This window comes from Argopecten irradians, chromosome 2 (assembly GCF_041381155.1).
Source record: "Argopecten irradians isolate NY chromosome 2, Ai_NY, whole genome shotgun sequence".
NCBI classification, from domain to species: Eukaryota; Metazoa; Mollusca; class Bivalvia; order Pectinida; family Pectinidae; genus Argopecten; species Argopecten irradians.
In genome coordinates, this window is record NC_091135.1 from 63,240,026 (window position 1) to 63,261,241 (window position 21,216).

At 40.9% G+C, this 21,216-nt stretch overlaps 4 protein-coding genes across 4 annotated transcripts; 1 reads left to right on the forward strand and 3 right to left on the reverse strand.

Moving 5' to 3' along the window:
* The first annotated feature begins 1,443 nt into the window (after positions 1-1,443).
* LOC138316203 (uncharacterized) lies at positions 1,444-5,729 on the forward strand. Its single transcript, XM_069257781.1, has 3 exons — positions 1,444-3,478; positions 3,727-3,798; positions 3,908-5,729. Exons 1-2 carry the CDS (start codon positions 1,924-1,926, stop codon positions 3,789-3,791), a joined length of 1,620 nt encoding a protein of 539 aa, XP_069113882.1. The 5' UTR covers positions 1,444-1,923; the 3' UTR covers positions 3,792-3,798; positions 3,908-5,729.
* A 2,840-nt stretch (positions 5,730-8,569) lies between these two features.
* Positions 8,570-10,195, reverse strand: LOC138316773 (uncharacterized). The gene has a single exon (XM_069258429.1). The coding sequence runs from the start codon at positions 10,193-10,195 to the stop codon at positions 8,570-8,572; it is 1,626 nt and encodes a 541-aa protein (XP_069114530.1).
* Positions 10,196-14,122: 3,927 nt separating this feature from the next.
* LOC138316204 (uncharacterized) lies at positions 14,123-18,387 on the reverse strand. Its single transcript, XM_069257782.1, has 2 exons — positions 14,462-18,387; positions 14,123-14,223 (listed from the first exon to the last, which is right to left on the reverse strand). The coding sequence occupies exon 1, from the start codon at positions 18,279-18,281 to the stop codon at positions 15,453-15,455; it is 2,829 nt and encodes a 942-aa protein (XP_069113883.1). The 5' UTR covers positions 18,282-18,387; the 3' UTR covers positions 14,123-14,223; positions 14,462-15,452.
* On the reverse strand, positions 14,822-15,409 carry LOC138316774 (uncharacterized). Its single transcript, XM_069258430.1, has one exon. The coding sequence runs from the start codon at positions 15,407-15,409 to the stop codon at positions 14,822-14,824; it is 588 nt and encodes a 195-aa protein (XP_069114531.1).
* Positions 18,388-21,216: the final 2,829 nt, after the last annotated feature.

The window sequence follows — 21,216 nt, forward strand, 5'->3', positions numbered from 1 at the left end:
TCACACTAGGTCGGTTGTCATTCACGACTGGACCATTTCACACTAGGTCGGTTGTCATTCACGACTGGACCATTTCACACAAGGTCGGTTGTCAATCACGGATGGACCATTTCACACAGGTTCGGTTGTCAATCACGACTGGACCATTTCACACTAGGTCGGTTATCAATCACGGATGGACCATTTCACACTAGGTCGGTTGTCAATCACGACTGGACCATTTCACACAATGTCGGTAGTCAATCACGACTGGAGCATTTCACACAGGATCGGTTGTCAATCACGACTGAACCATTTCACACAAGGTCGGTTATCAATCACGGATGGACCATTTCACACAAGGTCGGTTGTCAATCACGACTGGACCATTTCACACTAGGTCGGTTGTCAATCACGACTGGACTATTTCACATAGGTACGGTTGTCAATCACGACTGTACCATTTCACATATGTCAGGTACGTTAGGCAATCACGACAATCAGAATGTCTTACTGAGTATCCCCCAAGTTGACCATACAACCGGGACATGTATTCTTTGAGGTGTGAAGTACCATAACATGGAAGGTGAACTTAGGAGTCAGGATGTGGTCTGACCTACACCAATGGGTAAGGGTCAACACACATAGCCTTCATTTGGGGCCCACAAAATATTGAGGTATGTACAGATCTTCGCACAAATTTCGCGTTTAAGCACCAACAAAACTTGAGGTACAAATCAAAGAACAAATGACCCGATAAACACAACAAAAACTGCATTTGAACCCAATATGAATCGGGGTTCAAACACCCAAATAAATCGGATGTGTCCCACACTCGTCTTGGGGTGTAGACCCTCGTTAATACTGTGAGGTATGGACCCCACAACGGTCCTGGGGTGTAGACCCTCGTTAACACTGATATATGGACCCCGCAATGGTCCTGGGGTGTGGACCCTCGTTAATACTGTGAGGTATGGACCCCACAATGGTCCTGGGGTGTGGACCCTCGTTAATACTGTGAGGTATGGACCCCACAATGGTCCTGGGGTGTGGACCCTCGTTAATACTGTGAGATATGGACCCCACAATGGTCCTCGGGTGTAGACCCTCGTTAACACTGTGAGGTATGGGCCCCACAATGGTCCTGGGGTGTAGACCCTCGTTAACACTGTGAGGTATGGACCCCAAAATGGTCCTGGGGTGTAGACCCTCGTTAACACTGATATATGAACCCTACAATGGTCCTGGGCTGTGGACCCTCGTTATCACTGAGTTATGAACCCCACAATGGTCCTGTGGTGTGGACCCTTGTTAACACTGAGTTATGAACCCCACAATGGTCCTGGGGTGTGGACCCCCACATAACCTGTCAGAGGGCGATCAGGTTTTCTTCATTCACCACTCACCAAAACACAGAGCCACGCTCCGTGTTCAATCACCGTGCACCCAAATGTATATGTACTACAGCCATGCTTTTACCATTCAACCTTATCAAAATGGACGCTACTGAAGCGTGCCTTTAAAAAGCACAATTAGTCAATATTTTTGGCACATATTAGAAATAAAAAAAATATTTTAATGTAATTATAGACACACTCGCTGACTTAAATCGCTCATTTGTAATGTACTGTTTTTTATACTAGTACCGTAAAACCCGTAAAATGCATATCGGATTTCGGCCAAACCAAACCTATAGGGGTATTCAATATATATATTTGATTGACAGGTTTAATATTACATTCTGTACACATGATTATTATATTTCAAATGATATCGGGTGTGCGCAAAGAACGATTTAGCCCTCGTTACTGTTGCTATCATGATAGCGGACGTAGATTTTTAATAGTTGATTGTTAGTGCGGGTCGTAAGACAAAGCAAGTGTGGCCAGGGAATATTGGTGTTATGTGGATACTTTCCTAAGATTTCGTGAGAGTTGCGAGGCTATGGAGTGCCCAAAACACCGAGACTCCAATGTGGTAATGATATGTACCACTTGTAACAATGTGTTCGTGTGTTTGGAATGTGCAACGAACGAACACAGGGGACATACTTTTGGCAAGTTTGACGAGGTAGGCAAATCTATTCGAAAAAAGTGTTCTAACTTATCTAATGTTATACGAGATCTACGTTCGGATTTGCAAACTATCATCTACGCAAAGAAGGACCAAATTCGGTACACGAAGACTGCCAACATGAAGATTAAGCAGCAGAGAGAAATCATGCACAAAGCTTTGGATGATATAGCCGAGTACCTTATATCTATATGTGAAAAGCAAAAGCTCAGAAATCTAGCCTTGCTCAACGAACATGAATCTGCTTTGACCGAACAAATAGGTCAAGTTGAAGCCGAAGACGAAAAACTCAAACGAGTTCTGACGTCTAAAAACGATATCGATCTTATACGTGGTTCTCAGAATATGAAATCTTCGTACACCAGACGGAAATCTCGCCACATCCCCAAACCACTGGAGTTCCATACGGGAATGATGGACGCTAGTGCCCTTCAGCAGATGCTTGGCTCTCTGATCAGTGATCCAGTGGACACTTTGATCGTACCATGGCACGACATCCCCGCGTCTTTGAGGCCTCATGAAAATGATGATATGTCTACTGTGCACTCAAAGTTCCCGCCAATAGAAAGCAACGGAGTGAATCGCGAATCCAACAAAACTCCCAGTTCACAAATATCTACTATGTCGATGAACAAGAAGAAAGCAATTGCTGTAGTTTCCACGTTCAAGCATTCAGCCAGTATGGGGATCAGTGCCGTGTGCACGGCTAATCCTGGACATGTCTGGGTAAAGTGTGCAGGCCAGAATGAGATCAGACTAGCGGATAAAGCTGGCTACATCAAACGCATCCTCCGTTTTGGAACTTTGATTCGCGGACTAGCCGTTACGGCTGATATGAGACTTCTCGTCTGTTGCTTTGACGCTCGTTGTATCAAACGCCTTTCTCCACCAAACTACAAAGCGTCTACGTCGTTTAGTACAGGCAACCTGAAACCTAACTATGTATGTTCAGCGACAAAAGGAGACTTCCTGGTCACACTTGTGGACAGAATGTATCACGATGTTTCTCATGACAGTCAACGATTACTAGCTCGTTACACTGAATCTGGCAAGGAGGTGGCCCGGGCACAGTTTGACAAGTTCGGCGTGAACCTGTTCGTCTTGCCAGGTCAGGTGAGACTAACGTCTAACGGAGACGTCGTGGCTGTTGTTAATGAGACGAACGAGGAATCTGCACATTTAGTTCTTTTGGATGGCAGCTTTAAGTTGAAATTGCGCTTCTTCGGTGATGGCCGAGCCATCCCTGGTGAAAAGAGGCATAGTTTTCCAAAGAGACAAAAGAAATTTTACATCAATGATGTTGACTTTGATTCCTTTGACAACATCATCTTTGCCGAGTCCCACACGCGAACTGTCCAGATACTGGACCCTTCCTGCCAACTACTTCAGGTCATCCTTCAGGAGATCCACATCCCCTGGTCTGTAGGTCAGTAACATAGCAATCTCATACCTAATAAAGCAACACTCAATAAGTATACATGAATTATACTGCTACTTTTTCGAATAAAGTTTAGTAACATGATTAGTGATTGATTAAAGGACGCAAAAGCTAGGTATCGTGTGAAGCAAGGCAATGTTATACGAATTGCTTCTAAAAGGATAAGATAAGATTGATTGTAACGAATAGTAGAAGATACATTAATAACCCTACTTTTAACTAACCTATGTTTTCAGCGGTGAGCGAGTTCGGTGATATCTGGGTCGGTCTGGACGACGGAAGAGTGAAAGTGTTAAAGTAGCTAGAACGTAAGTAAGACAATTTACTTATTTTTGTACATAATGTGTATATTTAAGTTCAGTATATGTTATATGCTCTGGTGTGATCAGGTGTTCAACAATCACTTTTGTTTTGCAGGTGTCGTTGACGGAATACAAAGAACATGTTCGGTCGAATCCTTCCAATCCATTTCAGAACCTGATGACGCATTGTGGAACATGTCCCCACTTTACTCATTCTCATATTTAACTTGGTACACATATACTTGTGAGAGCAGGAACACATCCTCAGCCAGAAAATTTATTGCAAAGAGGATTTTGAACATTTCGTCATAACAAGCAGTGACGTTCCAATAGACGTTTAAGTACATGATGTACGGTTTTCAAGGTGTCACACTGGCAAAAACATAAAAGAAATCTACGCTTATGTGTGACGTCAGTCTGAAGATGTTAGCAGTACGTTCTGTAGTGCATTAGTGAGAGTAGGTTTGTCCTGTTTTTCATAAATGTTTCATCTTTATAAAGTCAACAATTGACACTAGAGATGCAAAAAAGACAAGGACATGGCAACTCGATAATATATTAACTAGATTTTTATCTTAAAATATAAATTACTGGATGGGAAATTGTGTATGGCCATTAAATTGTATTTATCACATAAAAGATAAATTCCTTTCTTTAGTCCGTTGTAATGGCACTGTGACATTCTGCTGAAGACACATGCCAGCCCGCCCGTCGGCCATGAGACATTCTGCTGAAGACACATGCCAGCCCGCCCGTCGGCAAAGAGACATTCTGCTGAAGACACATGCCAGCCCGCCCGTCGGCAAAGAGACATTCTGCTGAAAACACATGCCAGCCCGCCCGTTGGCCATGAGACATTATGCTGAAGATACATGCCAGCCCGCCCGTCTGCCATGAGACATTCTGCTGAAGACACATGCCAGCCCGCCCGTCGGCAAAGAGACATTCTGCTGAAGACACATGCCAGCCCGCCCGTCGGCAATGAGACATTCTGCTGAAGACACATGCCAGCCCGCCCGTTTGCCATGAGACATTATGCTGAAGATACATGCCAGCCCGCCCGTCTGCCATGAGACATTCTGCTGAAGACACATGCCAGCCCGCCCGTCGGCAAAGAGACATTCTGCTGAAGACACATGCCAGCCCGCCCGTCGGCAAAGAGACATTCTGCTGAAAACACATGCCAGCCCGCCCGTTGGCCATGAGACATTATGCTGAAGATACATGCCAGCCCGCCCGTCGGCCACGAGACCTTCTGCTGAAGACACATGCCAGCCCGCCCGTCGGCAAAGAGACATTCTGCTGAAGACACATGCCAGCCCGCCCGTCGGCAAAGAGACATTCTGCTGAAAACACATGCCAGCCCGCCCGTTTGCCATGAGACATTATGCTGAAGATACATGCCAGCCCGCCCGTCGGCCATGAGACCTTCTGCTGAAGACACATGCCAGCCCGCCCGTTGGTGTGTACAGACGGTCCTCGCCACATATATATACAAGTCAGTTGTCTTTACACAGACGAAAACTAAACACTGTAAAACTGATCAAGCTTACTTGAGTTTAAGTAATTCCATAATGCGATAGTACAAAGCGCGTTTTATCATAGAATACAATTACATTGATTAACGATAAAGTAACCAGCTGCTTATCATATCAATTAATCACCCCGTTATTATACAGGGCACGAAATGTCAATTCATATATGGTCTCTAGAAAATACTTTTTTAGTTTTAGTGTCAAGAATTAGTCATAACATTATTTACTTAGTATGTATTTGTGTTTATAATTACGTTGGAAATTAAATAATACTTAATTATTTGATTTATTTTTGATTGTTTAAGCTTAAGTTGGTAAAAACAATTTTTTCCAACGGCTTCTTTCACTTTAATTAGGACATTACTATGTGAAAATATAGTTAAATAATCCAGCGTGCGTGTAAAGCCAAATAAAGACGTTGATTTGTAATTTTGTTTGTTTATCATTTATGAATTGTTAGTTTAGCAAAGACATTGTATGTATGAGGATTTTCGTAAGCGGAGAAAATCTCAAAAACATTTTTGTTCTTGATATCTACAACTGTAATAGACAGTGTTTTTGAGAAAAAGAAACCCTTTGTTTTAACCCTATGTCCAGGATCATAACAGATAATCTGTGCCATTAGTATAAAGTATTACCTGTAATAGCTAGACAACATTATGATGTTATCAGCACTAAGAGGTCTGTGATTAACCATTGTTAACACAACAAAGGAGTATATAAATTACCAGTAGGGCAGCTGTGTATAGGTCTATATATAGACGGTGACGTTAACGAGGACTAAGGGAGGTTAAGTTCATTTTCTGACCTTTTGATATGTACTTCTTATTTTATTTCATTTTCATTTTGTATTCTATTCATTTTTATGTATTTTCTCAAACCTTTTTTCATATAACTTACATTGTATCGGAAGATAGAACATATAAATATAATGATATATTTATCCTTATACAAAATAATAAAATATTGATAGAATATAACATTAATACATGAATATGTTATCACCTTCATAAATAAATACCATATGACTATACCTGTCTGCTAATGAAAAGTATATTCGATCATGATTAAATGATCTGTATTGACATTGACGAATTTATGACTTTATTTTCGTAATACCATTTAATGAAGATCAGGTCGTATAAAAGTACATTATAGTACTATACATGTATAAAGTTATAAACTATAGACAGCCCTCGGTGAACCTAGTTGGAACAAAAATAATCACATTGTACATATGACAATACATTTAAAGTTTCATTAGATATGATTTCAAATGTTCAAAATATCAGAAACAGTAATCGACAGTCCACGAATAATATTATTACATGTTTAAAAGTCCTTGGCCCAGATTCGCGAAATTCAAGGAGTCCATTCACTTAAAACTTTCCATAGGAAAGCATTACATATTTTAAGGAAGGCTCCTTAACTTAGGGGGTTTTCCTTAACTTCTCTAATGCTTTTCTAAGGGGAATTTTAAATTAAAGGAATGTTCCTGTAATATTTCCGATTATCTATTAAATGTGTCTCTTTTTCTTAGCTTGAAATAAAATACATTGTATGTTATGAGGCCTTATCAGCCCAACATTTGTATCAATGCTATCCGATTCCATATTGACAACTAGACCGAGAAGTTACAAATGATTTGACAATGTGTGTATAACAAAGGTACATTATTTTAATACACATATCAGTTAACACTTATATTGAAGAGTTTGATCTATGACTATTACAACACACAGTGGCATAAACCATATCAACTGCGCTGTCTATCGTCTCTTGAACACCTGGAAGAATCTTCCCTTTGTTCGCCCCCTTCATACCATGAAGGAGAAGAACAGAGACAAGATTCATAACATAATTGTTTACATAATATCTATAAATACATGGTAGTGTATTTGAATGTCGATTATGAAGCCCATTTGGAATAATTGCGTAATTACCAAACAATTTATTCTATTTTTAGTGTAAATATCTTATGAAAAGTTTCAGAAAAGTTAAATATGACCCATATTATTCTGATGTCATCGAAATAAAAACTCAAATTATCCGATGTTTTTTATACATTCAAGTTTTATTCCATTCTTTTTTTATTTCATTACGTGAAATATACATATTATATATATATATATACACCCATAAAATACAACACAATGTCAAATCCCCACTATTCAATGTTTAAATCCGCGAATGTAAATCATTGTGAACTTGTTTTGAAATGGAAATCGCGAACTTTAGTAACAAAAAAAAAAAAAAAATGGTTTGTAGTAATAGTGAACACAGGGACACAATTTTTGCAAATACATCTTGATTTTTATACTGATATGAATTTTGTAACTAAATTCAAGTAGTATATAGAGGTAATGTACAAATTCATAATCATATTCAATCTAATGTGCCATTTAAGAATGAAATGCAGATCACATAGAAATGTTGAAGTATACCAATATATATCAAAGAATCCTTACAATGAAAGGACCGTGGTGGCCTAGTGGATAGTGTTCCGACATATTACCACTGACCCTCCACCTCTCTGTACTTACATGGAGCAGGTACTGGCCACAGGTCGGTGATTTATCTCCGGATATTCATACTTTCCCTCATACCCTTGACCATACTCATTTTTCAATGAAAACGTTAGCTCCAAATATAAAGATGAATTTTGGACTGAAGGAGGCCCTATAGTGACTGAATAAAATAGATTTCCATAGAAATGATTTTTAATTTTACTTTGAATTTATTTTGGTCTTCATTTCGGATTATTAATATACTAGCTTTATATAGTTTTTACCTCATTATAAATATGCATAAATAGAGTATTTTTACATATACATTGAAGCGCTGCTATTTCCCTTCACATGCTGTGTTTTGGCAACAGTTTTGAAACGTTTATACAAATGCAAAAAAAATGCAGTGAAACACATATTAATCACGAAATACGTAAAAGAGTCAGTTTTATCATTGCATGCTTAGTAGTCGTCGTCGGAAACTCACGATTCACGGCGGTAGAGCGACGACTCGCGTGACAAAAGTAATGAGAGACTATCGATAATAAGGTAAGGGGGAAACCAAATGGATCACACGCACTACAAATCGTTAACATAACACTTTAAATGCAGTTTTGTACCTACATTATTGGAAATAGTCTGATATTCCCCAAACCGTTCTCTGCTTCATTGACACTGACTGCTTTTTCTATCACAAAAGCGTTCCACACTGAGATGATATCAAGTTCCACAACTTCATATACCTACAACGCTTAGTGTGCCGCCGTCTAGTAATACCCAGAGAGTCTGATTGTGGTATACCATGGCTAGGGCCAATGGCGACTCGGTGAAAGTGCCGATAACTCTCAATGGTTGCATACTTAATTGGTTGAGCAGTTTCACGGTGTGTGAACGCGAATCCGATATGACTAGATTGTTAGTGTTATCAAACACAGCGTCCGACAAACACATATTCGTGTCCATGTGAAGCAAATGTGAGTCAATGTTTTTATCTCCTCGATATGCGCGTCCATCACCAAAATACCGCCACAAAAGTTCCAGTTGTTTATCTAGGACTACCAGGTGCGTGTTTGCCTTATTGTTGATTACGGCCATTTTACTCCCAGTTCTGTTGAAGGATATCTTATTTGGACCGTAGAATATGTCGTTTCCAAACTGATCTTTTCTCACCCTTTTTTCTTCTTTCCCCGTCTTTTTGTATCTTACGATTTCGCAAGAGGAGCCGCCGTGGTTCGGACCAGGCCTTTCAACAACGGCTACAATATCCTCGTCGAAAAGACCGGAGCACACACATATTGGTACAAACGGGCCCGTACTTATGAAGTCGACAGAGCTGTATCTATCTACTTGTCGGATAGTTTTCTTCTCCGGCAAGCACACAAGCAGCTTTTCATCAAGACAATAACAAAACCCACTGATTTTGTCAGAAAATGAAATAGGCGTTCCTACTTCTTTCCCATATCTGTTGACAAGAGTTATTGCGTTTTTGTGCTGATTTTTCTTCCAGCACTGGTCGTATTGCTTGGAAACTACAATCTGTGAAACATTTTCCGGTCCAGTGCCATTAGATTGTGGTACAGGAAGTGTCGGTCTATAATTATTACAAACTGCCTCGATCTCGCTAGCTGATTCTGAAGTCACTGACAACGAACTGCACCTTGAGGGTGTCATGCTTGCATACGCACCGTCATCCTGGTCTGTGGGGTGTGTGATTATCAACTCCGGCGACTCAATGGATTCATGGTGATCCTCCTGTGGATTCTCTTCAATATGTCCAAATATTTCCGGAGTAGGATCATTTCTACTGGGAACAAATTTACACGGTGAAGGTATATGGGTCATGACCATGCCATCTGTATTAGGAGCTGAGAGTAACTGGATATGTCTGATCAGATCCGATACTTTGTCAGTGTTCATTAGTTTGCTTAGTTCAGTTTCATATTGTGACACCCTCTTTATATTCCGTCTGATGTTGTCAGAACTTGTCTGTAAATCATTGATTTTGATTTCATGACACTTTCGATTTTTCTCCTCATTTTGTTTGTATTGTTTATCAATCATCTTTTTTAAGTCTTTCCTCCTTATATCTGCTTCTTGACGGTTTTTGTTATAGACTCTATTGTGTCGGCTGATTCCGTCCTTAAGTTTCGCCAAGTCCTGCTCTAATTTTATTTTGATAATAGCATTTTCCTCCTTCCGTTTCCGTACTCCGCTCAACAGGTGCTCCTTTACTTCAGATTCTTTTCTGAATGTGTGTCCCGAATGCTCTGTATTGATACATGTTGTACACACCGCTTTGTCCGTACAGTCTATACAGTATAACACTGTTCTTTCGGTGACATGGACAGCGCACCTCTCCATGTCGTCGTCATCATACATAATAACAACAAAACAACCTTACATGGATATTTGAATGCAAGTTAACTGCTATTTCGTCCATTCTATAATTAGACCCTATCATGCCTTTGTGTCAGGAGTATGATGTAATGACATTGGACAATCAAAGTTACCGTATGGTATGTGTATTCTTCAAAGCAACAGGGATTTAATGTAACATTTAGACAATGCACATGTATAAATACACATGTTTTAATATATGTAAAAAGAAAATCCAGTCTATTTTTAACGATGCAGCAATTCATTAAGATTGACTATTTCATTTCGAAAAAAATAACTCTTTAAATATCTTTAAATATCATAACTTTGATATTCCATCGGATTAGTTAAACAGTAACTATATCAGAGACACATTTGAAAAGAAATCTGAAATTATCAATGATGTATAAAATGAGACATGTATTTCTATTTGAGACTAACGTTTGTTCTTATCGTCGATGAATGTGGATTACTCCTATCGGATACAACTAGAGTTTTGTGTATTGGTTTAAACAATATTTTATTCAATAACGATACAGTACAGTATAAATGTCAAAAAGGTTGGATACAGAAACAAGTACAATGTACTTATGTTAATCTTCGTCTACTATTCTTAAGGTATCAGCTCCTGTATGAACTAGTGATGTTTCGTATGCCTATTTATCTATTCTACCTGAAGTTAATAGAAAGTGTGTATGCATGAGCTAACCTTAGTTATGACTGATTATTACTGATATTATTGTGCTGCTTGTAAATTTTATTTAAACAAGTCCACACAAGTCACCAAATAACCACGCCATTATGATTACTAGTATTGCATATTGGGGTTTTAACCAAATTTGGTTGGAAACATTTCTGAAAAAAGAGCAACAAATTGTAATAAACCACAAATAGTCAAATACTACTGAAATATCGAATGGACTGTGACACAATTAAGAAAATATTTTTATTGGAAGATAGGAAACAGATTTTGAATGGAGACCATTGTGACCCGGGCACAATAGCGAAAAAAGAGGTAGGTCGTTAAAATCGCCACTAATAATATACTGCTTAAGAAGTATCATATGATTAAAATACTGTTCATCATAATATATGGTGATCTCGGTGAATATATACAAGCCATGGACTCTTCCTATAGAAATAAAAAAAAACATCGATACAATTAGGGAAACACGAGTCATTAAGTATGAAATTTGTATCGTCATTATAGGTTTTTTTTTTTAAATATATTAAATTACATTCAAACTAAACATCATGATCGACCCAGTTGTCCCCCTTTAGATATGAATATCTATAAACACTGAGCAGTTTATAAGTAGGAGAGGTAACTGTTTTTTCCGATCATCGCCGCGCGATCGTTTGCTATCACAATGGATATGACAATGTTCGGTGTCGCGTGTTTTAGTTTTGTGAGCAAAAACATAATGAATTTTTAAATATCGTATCTCCCGGTGATTACGATGTAACGCGGTTTATTGACATATAATTAGTGACAATAGGTAAGTTCACGCATATTCTTAGTTAGTGTATCTAGGTTTAACGGTTAAGGTTGTATTAAGCAATAGCAATATTGATACGATGAAAATATCTAAAGCTTTTTCTCTGTTAAACATTTGCAAATACAGAAAGCAATATATGCAGATTTATGTTTTTCAGAGAGTAATTTGTTTCTATAGATGTCTGGTCCCATCATAAACACCCGTCATACTATTCCATGTCGAACAATCTTCAATGTTCAGTGAGAATCGAATGGCAATAACCAGACCACGAGGCATACTATTTTGGCTAACTAATAGCGCACGACTGATTTATACTCTTATGAAAACGATAGTAGCGCTAAATATTATACTTGGTTTAGTTTATTAGGTTTGATGTCCTCACATGGGAGGCCTGTAACGTGTTTTAGTGTGGATATCTGCACATCGTTGGAGGCTGTGGTAAATTCAATTTGTGTCTCCTTGCTATATGGGAATTCTAATAATTTTTATAGTGCTATCTCACTAACGAATGCCTCCAAAACACAAAACAAGCACATTTCAGCCGATACTGTTATACTGACAACGGGCAAACCAATCGTTCCACCCCCTACACCCTGAGCGCTAAGCAGGACCAATAATTATTACTTGTAAAGCCTATTCTAGGGACAGAACTCAGCGTCTTCATCACAGGTGCGATCAATCAACTGAAGACCAAAAGTGAGTCGGTGTCAAGGGAGATGTTAGGAAGAAGAGCAAACATACCCTAAGATTAATAGCCTTTTACGGTCAAGCAAGACGTCCTACACCACTTGTTTATTGTTTGTTAACGTCCCATCAATGACCAGGGTCATGTAAGGACGGCCTCCCATGTATAACGTCCTATCAATATCCAGTGTCATGTAAGGACGGCCTCCCATGTATAACGTCCTATCAATATCCAGTGTCATGTAAGGAGGGCCTCCAATGTATAACGTCCTATCAATATCCAGTGTCATGTAAGGAGGGCCTCCCATGTATAACGTCCTATCAATATCCAGTGTCATGTAAGGACGGCCTCCCATGTATAACGTCCTATCAATATCCAGTGACATGTAAGGACGGCCTCCAATGTATAACGTCCTATCAATATCCAGTGTCATGTAAGGACGGCCTCCAATGTATAACGTCCTATCAATATCCAGTGTCATGTAAGGACGGCCTCCCATGTATAACGTCCTATTAATATCCAGTGTCATGTAAGGACGGCCTCCCATGTATAACGTCCTATCAATATCCAGTGTCATGTAAGGACGGCCTCCAATGTATAACGTCCTATCAATATCCAGTGTCATGTAAGGACGGCCTCCAATGTATAACGTCCTATCAATATCCAGTGTCATGTAAGGACGGCCTCCCATGTATAACGTCCTATCAATATCCAGTGTCATGTAAGGACGGCCTCCAATGTATAACGTCCTATCAATATCCAGTGTCATGTAAGGACGGCCTCCAATGTATAACGTCCTATTAATATCCAGTGTCATGTAAGGACGGCCTCCCATGTATAACGTCCTATTCAATATCCAGTGTCATGTAAGGAGGCCTCCATGTATAACGTCCTATCAATATCCAGTGTCATGTAAGGACGGCCTCCCATGTATAACGTCCTATCAATATCCAGTGTCATGTAAGGACGGCCTCCCATGTATAACGTCCTATCAATATCCAGTGTCATGTAAGGACGGCCTCCCATGTATACGGCGTCCTATCAATATCCAGTGTCATGTAAGGACGGCCTCCCATGTATAACGTCCTATCAATATCCAGTGTCATGTAAGGACGGCCTCCCATGTATAACGTCCTATCAATATCCAGTGTCATGTAAGGACGGCCTCCCATGTATAACGTCCTATCAATATCCAGTGTCATGTAAGGACGGCCTCCCATGTATAACGTCCTATCAATATCCAGTGTCATGTAAGGACGGCCTCCCATGTATAACGTCCTATCAATATCCAGTGTCATGTAAGGACGGCCTCCCATGTATAACGTCCTATCAATATCCAGTGTCATGTAAGGACGGCCTCCCATGTATAACGTCCTATCAATATCCAGTGTCATGTAAGGACGGCCTCCCATGTATAACGTCCTATCAATATCCAGTGTCATGTAAGGACGGCCTCCCATGTATAACGTCCTATCAATATCCAGTGTCATGTAAGGACGGCCTCCCATGTATAACGTCCTATCAATATCCAGTGTCATGTAAGGACGGCCTCCCATGTATAACGTCCTATCAATATCCAGTGTCATGTAAGGACGGCCTCCCATGTATAACGTCCTATCAATATCCAGTGTCATGTAAGGACGGCCTTCCATGTATAACGTCCTATCAATATCCAGTGTCATGTAAGGACGGCCTCCCATGTATAACCATTACATCTTTTATATAAATAACTTATCCTGATACGAGGGGGCGAAATACTACACAAAAAACCCGAATCCATATCTCGGTGTATGAGGTTTATTTTAATCACGATGAAACAAAGTGAAGAACTGAAACAAACAGAAAGAAGAATTACTCTTTCTGATAGACAGAACACATAACAAACAACACTATGCTATAATGCAATAAATGTTACTCGAAACGATATGACCTTAATTTAACATGATTTACTTTAATATGTCGACTGTATATTTCCTATTCATAGTAAATATGAGTGATCGATAACATAACATACAATAGGAATGAAATTACATTTAGTCTAAACGATTATAAACTCTGTAAACTCACATTTTTGGACCACCCAAACTAATGGTGCGAGGCCCTCCAATGGCGTATCTTGCGAAAAGAGCGAACCAAAAGGGAAATAACTCTAATGTGACTATAAAATTTTAAAGCGGCGATGTACCGAATCTATGACACATAATATAATACGAAATAATTGTATAATGTAACTATTTGTTACAGAACACTCCCCGTCTGGTATTGAACATGGGAAATACCACTATAATCAAACATACAACTAATAAGCCTTTCAAGTATACTTCAGTTCGTAGTGGTCACTTTAACCTACAGGGCAATCAACTAGTTCATTAATACACTTTAAATGTCCATGAAATTAGTCTCTAAATTTCCCATGATTGGCACAAATTACTGATTCTCTTTTTCTAAGAGTACGATAAGTTCCGTGATGGGTCTGACATAGTTTTTGATTTTTTGTTCATCATTGCGATATAACTGAACTGTGACGGTGCGCACATGACCGTCGTCACCTGGGAAAGTCTCCTTCACGATTCCCATGGGCCAGTTGTTCCTATGGGAGTCCTTTTCTATAACTAGCACAATATCTCCAGGTTGCATATCACGTTTGCGAACAGTCCATTTGCGACGTTGTTGGAGAGACTGAAGGAACTCGAGACGCCAACGCTTCCAGAAAACGTTGGCCAACGCTTGAACTCGACGCCAATGAGCTCTGTACATGTCTTTACTGTTAGTGTCGGTGATGTACTCTCCTGTTTCAGCTGGTTTCTGTGTAAGTAACATGCTGGGACTCAGAACTGTTGGATTATCCGGGTCAGTAGAGACAGGAAGTAAAGGTCGCGCGTTGACCATTGCAGTGACTTCCGCCATTAATGTAGTAATCACATCATGAGTTAGGTCCTTAGTCGTAGTATGGAAAAGCATAGAGTCTAAGATCCGTCGAACAACACCTATCATCCGCTCCCACACTCCGCCCATATGGGAGGAATGTGGAGGGTTAAAGATCCATACTGTTCCACTTCTAAACAAGAACTCCTTCAATGGACCCATCCTCTACATTTACAGCGTCGATTCTCATCAAGTCGGTAGCGCCCACAAAATTGGTGCCTCGATCTGACCTGAATTCCGTCACTTTTCCTCTGATGGCGATGAACCTACGAGTCGCGTTGATGAATGCTGAGGTGCTAAGTTCTTCAACGACTTCAATGTGAATGGCTCTAGTCGTCAAGCATGTATATAGTACGGCCCATCGTTTACTGTTGGCAACACCACCTCGTGTCCGACGTGCGACAACATTCCACGGGCCGAAAACATCGACACCCACAGAGGAGAATGGCGGTCCTGGTACGACACGATCTTTTGGCAGATCTGACATTATCTGGTTCCCTTCCTTGCCTCGAAACTTCCTACACGTGACGCACTTATGAATGATAGACGATATAAGGCGCTTGCCACCAACAATCCAAAAGCCAGCCGACCTGATAGATCCCTCGGTGAGATGGCGACCCTGATGTTTCATCTGTTCGTGATAGTGTCTCACAATGAGAGTGGATATATGATGAGCGCTGGGAATGATGATCGGATATTTCTCGTTGGTGTCTATCTTCGCGTGTTTCAAACGTCCTCCCACGCGCAGGAGACCATGCTGGTCCAGAAACGGGTTCAAGGCAGATATGCGACTATCTCTAGGACATGGATTGCCAGATGACAAACATTCGATTTCCGTCGGAAAGGTGTCTCGCTGAACAAGTTGTAGAATGAAAGTTTGTGCACGCGAGAAGGACTCGAGGCAACTCGGAGTTGAAGGTAAATTCCCTCCACCAATTCGCCTTGCTAATTTAATCAAAGTTCCCATAGCCGTAACCAACTGATGCCAATTGGAAAACTTTTCACAGCGCTTAAGAATTGTCTCACCTGATACTTTTGCCTTGGTGAGGAGACAGGATACCTCTGGCCGAACTTCCTTATCGTCAGCCGATACCTCTGGAACAAGGTCGTCGGAGAACTCTGTTCCTTCGAGGAGAAACGTGGGACCGTGGAGCCACTTGCTTTCCAACAAGTCCTTTGCGTGAATAGGTCTAGTTCCTTGGTCAGCGGGGTTATGTTCTGTTGATACAAAGTTCCACTGTTCAGGAGTTGAGCTCTTGCGGATCCTCGTTACGCGATTACACACGTAGTTATAGAAACGGCGGGTCTGGTTATACACGTATCCTAAAACCACTTTACTATCTGTGTAGAAGCGAAAGATGCTTAACGGCAGATTGAGTTGCTCAGATATAGTTTCCGCGATTTCTATCGCAAGAACAGCAGCACACAGCTCAAGTCGTGGTATCGTCGTGGTATGAAGTGGCGCAACCTTGGTCTTACCCAAGATGAACCCTAGCTCTTGAGTTCCATCTTCACATGCTGTCAACAAGTAACCGACAGAGGCTATAGCTTTCTCTGAAGCGTCTGAGAAAACATGGACACTGATGTTCTCGCACTCTTTGAAGGATGATGAAGTATACTGACGTGGAATTCTGAGGTCCTGAAGATCATGTAATGAATCTCTCCATCGTTCCCACTCATTATAGAACTTTGAAGGAAGAGTCTCATCCCAGTCGAACATACCCGTAGTCATAGAGCGCAGCAGTATTTTCCCTCCGATTGCAACAGGTGCGATAAAGCCTAGTGGATCAAACAAACTATTAGTCACTGAAAGAACACCGCGACGAGTGTACGGTTTGTCATCTGGAGATATGCGAAACAGAAATGAGTCCGATTCAAGATCCCAACTGAGTCCGAGACTGTGCTGGACAGGTAAGCTGTCTGTACCTATCTCCAGATCCTTTAAGTCTTTTGCGAGGTCTTCTTGGGGGAATGATTTTAACACTTGTGTGCTGTTTGAAGCCACTTTGTGAAGCCTTATGCCAGCTGTAGCGAGAGCTTGTTGCGTACGTTTCATGAGGTCAATAGCTTCTGGTGCAGATGGCAGCGACATAAGCCCGTCATCAACATAAAAGTCTTGCTCAACGAACTCCTTCATATCATAGCCAAAGTTGTCAGCGTTTTCACATGCAGTTCTCCGAAGGCCGTACGTAGCAACCGCAGGTGAGGGGGTATTGCCGAATACATGCACACACATGCGGTATTCAACCAAGTCCTTGGACATGTCATTATCTTGATACCATAAGAACCTCAAGAAATTTCGATGATCCTCACAGACAAAGAAGTTGTAAAACATTTGCTGGACGTCGGCTGTTACTGCGACCTGCTCTCTGCGGAAGCGCAACAAGATCCCTGGTAAATTGTTGGTCATGTCTGGACCGGACATCAAGACATTGTTGAGCGACAGCCCATCATGTTTAGCCGATGAATCAAAGACTCCGCGGATTTGGTCTCTCTTTTTCGGATGATACACTCCGAAGATTGGCAAGTACCAACATTCTTGACCGTCATGGAGCGGTGGAGCTAGTTCGGCGTGTTTTTGCTCAAACAGTTTCTGCATGAAGGTTATGAAATGTGCTCTCTTGATGGGATCCTTACGCAGTGTATTGTCAAGTATATGAGCGCGCTTTACTGCTTGGGACTTGTTGTTTGGCAAACGCGGTCGATGTGGTTTAAATGGTAGTGGAGCTGTCCATCGCCCATGTAAGTCTTTTGTAAAGTCTCTATCCATAATTTTCAGGAACTCCTGGTCCTCACGAGAGAAACCCAGTTTTTCGTCATCTCTGGTTCTTTGGAAGATTGAGTGTTCACACTCGTCGTGCGCAGTGGTATCTGAAGGTGCACGTTCCTTCACTCGGAGATTGTAGGGACAAGGTTTGCAAAAGCGATGGTCGGTCCTTGATGAGATAAGTCTTATTGACATTGACTGTGTCGGGACGATGCATAGTACCTAAACACGTTTCTCCAATTATTGTCCATCCTAGATGGAGTTGTTGCGCGTAAGATGAACCGGAAGGACCAATACGTTGATCTTGTACGTGATGTACCTCAGGGATATCACGGCCTAGAAGCATGACAATTTCTACACTAGGATCGAGATCGGGATTGTATTGTGCGAGGTCAGAAAGATGGGGGTAACTCAAGGCAACATCCGGAGTTGGAATTTCCTCTCGTTCGTTCGGCATATTGTCACATTCAAGTAAGCGCGGTAGATACGCATTAAATGAACCATCAAGTGCTGAGACAGTTAAGTCACACGCTTTCCTCCCTGTAGCTGAAGCAAGTCCAGAGCATGTCGATAGCGAGTAGTTTACAGTTTCGTACTTTTTATCAAAAAGTTGGAAAAACGCAGGGCGTACAAGAGATCTATTACTTTGTTCATCTAACAACGCGTACATCTTTACTGTATTCTGTGGCTCTTGTGTAGGGTGAACATTTACCATGAGGATTTTGGCGCACGATTTACTTCGGCCACTGGCATTGTTAATACGCGTACAATTTGCCGTAACTTTCTCATTATGTGGTATGGTGACTGTTTTTACTAGTGGTTCTTTGTCACGATTTTTCTCCCCGCCGTCAAAATGTAGAGCTCCCGGATGTTCAGTGCTTTGACATACATTGCATGTTATGTTCTTCGAACAGTTTTTGTACACATGATCAGTGCTGTCACAACATTTGAAACAGTACCTCTTTTCTTTAAGGTATTTTCTCCTAACTCCAATAGGTTTTGATCGAAATTGACGACAGGAGTTTAACGAATGGCCTGTGTGATGCAACGGACAAAGCGATGAACTGTCGATAGACTCCATGTTTCCTGTAGGTGAGATTTCAGTTTTGAAAGTAGAGACATGAGGTGCCGACTGGTTTCCACGTTTCTTTGCGGGGGCACGACTAACAGGATTTCTGTCCTGTTTCTGAGTACTGCTGTCTTTCGCAGTGTCGTTGTCATAGACAAATCCTGGATCATTCTTTATCTGACTCATCTCGCGCACGAATTCTGTGAAGCATGAAAAGGGTGGGAAAACAACATCAAATTGTTTACGATACCGAACAGCATGATTTGTCCATTTTTCCTGAATGTTGTGCGGCAACTTAGAGACTATAGGATTTATCCCAGCAGTGGTGTTAAAGTATGAGAGAAGTTCTCGGTATGTCGGGTTTTCCATGGCAGATTCAATTTCCGAAAGAATGTCAGCAAGTTCATATAATCGCTTGAAGTCCTTGTTCGTGATCTTGGGAAAATTGTTTAGTTTTGTTTTGAGTGCGCTCTCGACCATTTGGGGGCTTCCATACCTTTCATTAAGACGGTCCCATAGTCGTGAAAGACCTTTAACTGGGTTTGACGTACTTGCTGCACGGATGCTTGTCGCGTGTTTCATCGATTCAGGTCCTAACCAACGTATTAACAAGTCAAGTTCTTCAGGTGGCGAGACATTGAGTTCGTCCATGATGTTACAAAACCCAGTTCTCCAGGCAGCATAATTTTCGGGTGAATCGTCGAACTTGTGTAGTCGCGAGAATATTAGATCTTTTTTTAATAGAAATTGCGAAAGTTCAGACGCGACAGTGCTCTCCTTCATGACTGGTTGTCTCAATTCATTTTTGCGACACATTTTCCATGTTCGGTTGTCTTTCTTCGTCGCGCGACACATTTCCAATGTTGGGTTGCCTCGCTTCGTAACGCGACATATTCTCAAAGTGCGGTTCTCTTGCTTCGTAACGTGACACATTTTCAATGTTCGGTTCCCTTGTGTCGTAACGCGACCCATTTTCAATGTTTGTGAGCGAATTAACATATTTCTCTGTACGCAACACAGTATCCACTACAGGAACATTGAGATGTGCAGGAATATGTATACTTTCACCTGCAGCACTGATTGTCTCAAATGCATCAGCTTCCGCTTCCGCTGCGGCACAGTTTTTACGTTCTTGTAAAACATACATATCCGCATTTAGTTCTTGTTTTTGACGTTCTAATTTTGCTAAGTGTAATTTCTCTCCTGCTGCTCAATAAGTGCTTGATGTTTACGTAACTCAGCTTCCTTTTGTACATATGCGACGCGAACCTTAGCAGCGTCTGCCTTAGCTCTCCTTCTAGCGGCATCAGAGCTAGAGTTTGAATGTTGTGAGATGCGATCGGAGTGTCGTGAAGTGCGACCAGAATGATCGGAGTACCTCGATGACCGATTGGAACGAGTCTCATATTCTGCGGAACTAATTTTTACATCTATCTGTTTAAGGACGTTTTTTACTATGAAGTCTGATCTTTTGAAATTTGTTGCGTGATGAGCTACTTCACCTTGGCTTTCTGCAGAGTTGATTGTGTCCATGTAGGACGTAAATTCATCTGAAATCATGCAATATCCACCATATACTATTGACAGAGAAAGTCTTACTTTTTTCAGATTTTCTACATTATCATCACTAGCACACATAACATTGTCCAACTCAGACTGGCACTTTCCCCAAGCAGAGGACAATTTATCCTTGAATTTGGTTAATGTTTGTTCATATTGTTCTTTGGCCTTCTCAGTCAGGACCCGTGTCCTTCGGCTTTCAAGAATGTTTTCCTGAGTTACAGATGATTTGATCGACATATTTGTACGAATGTTCTAGTTAACTGTACACAAATTGAGGCTGTATATGTGTAATATATATGGAAAGTCTTATATGGAGTAGTTTTCAAGTAGTGGTACGTGTGACACTAATTTGTACGAAATTGCTTGTTCGAAAACAGTTCCATTGGTCACTGAGACTAGTACGAGTAGTTGTACAAGTGTCTATCGGGCTGCATTGAAACACGATTACAGAGTGTCCGAAATTTCTTCACTATCCTGATACGAGGGGGCGAAATACTA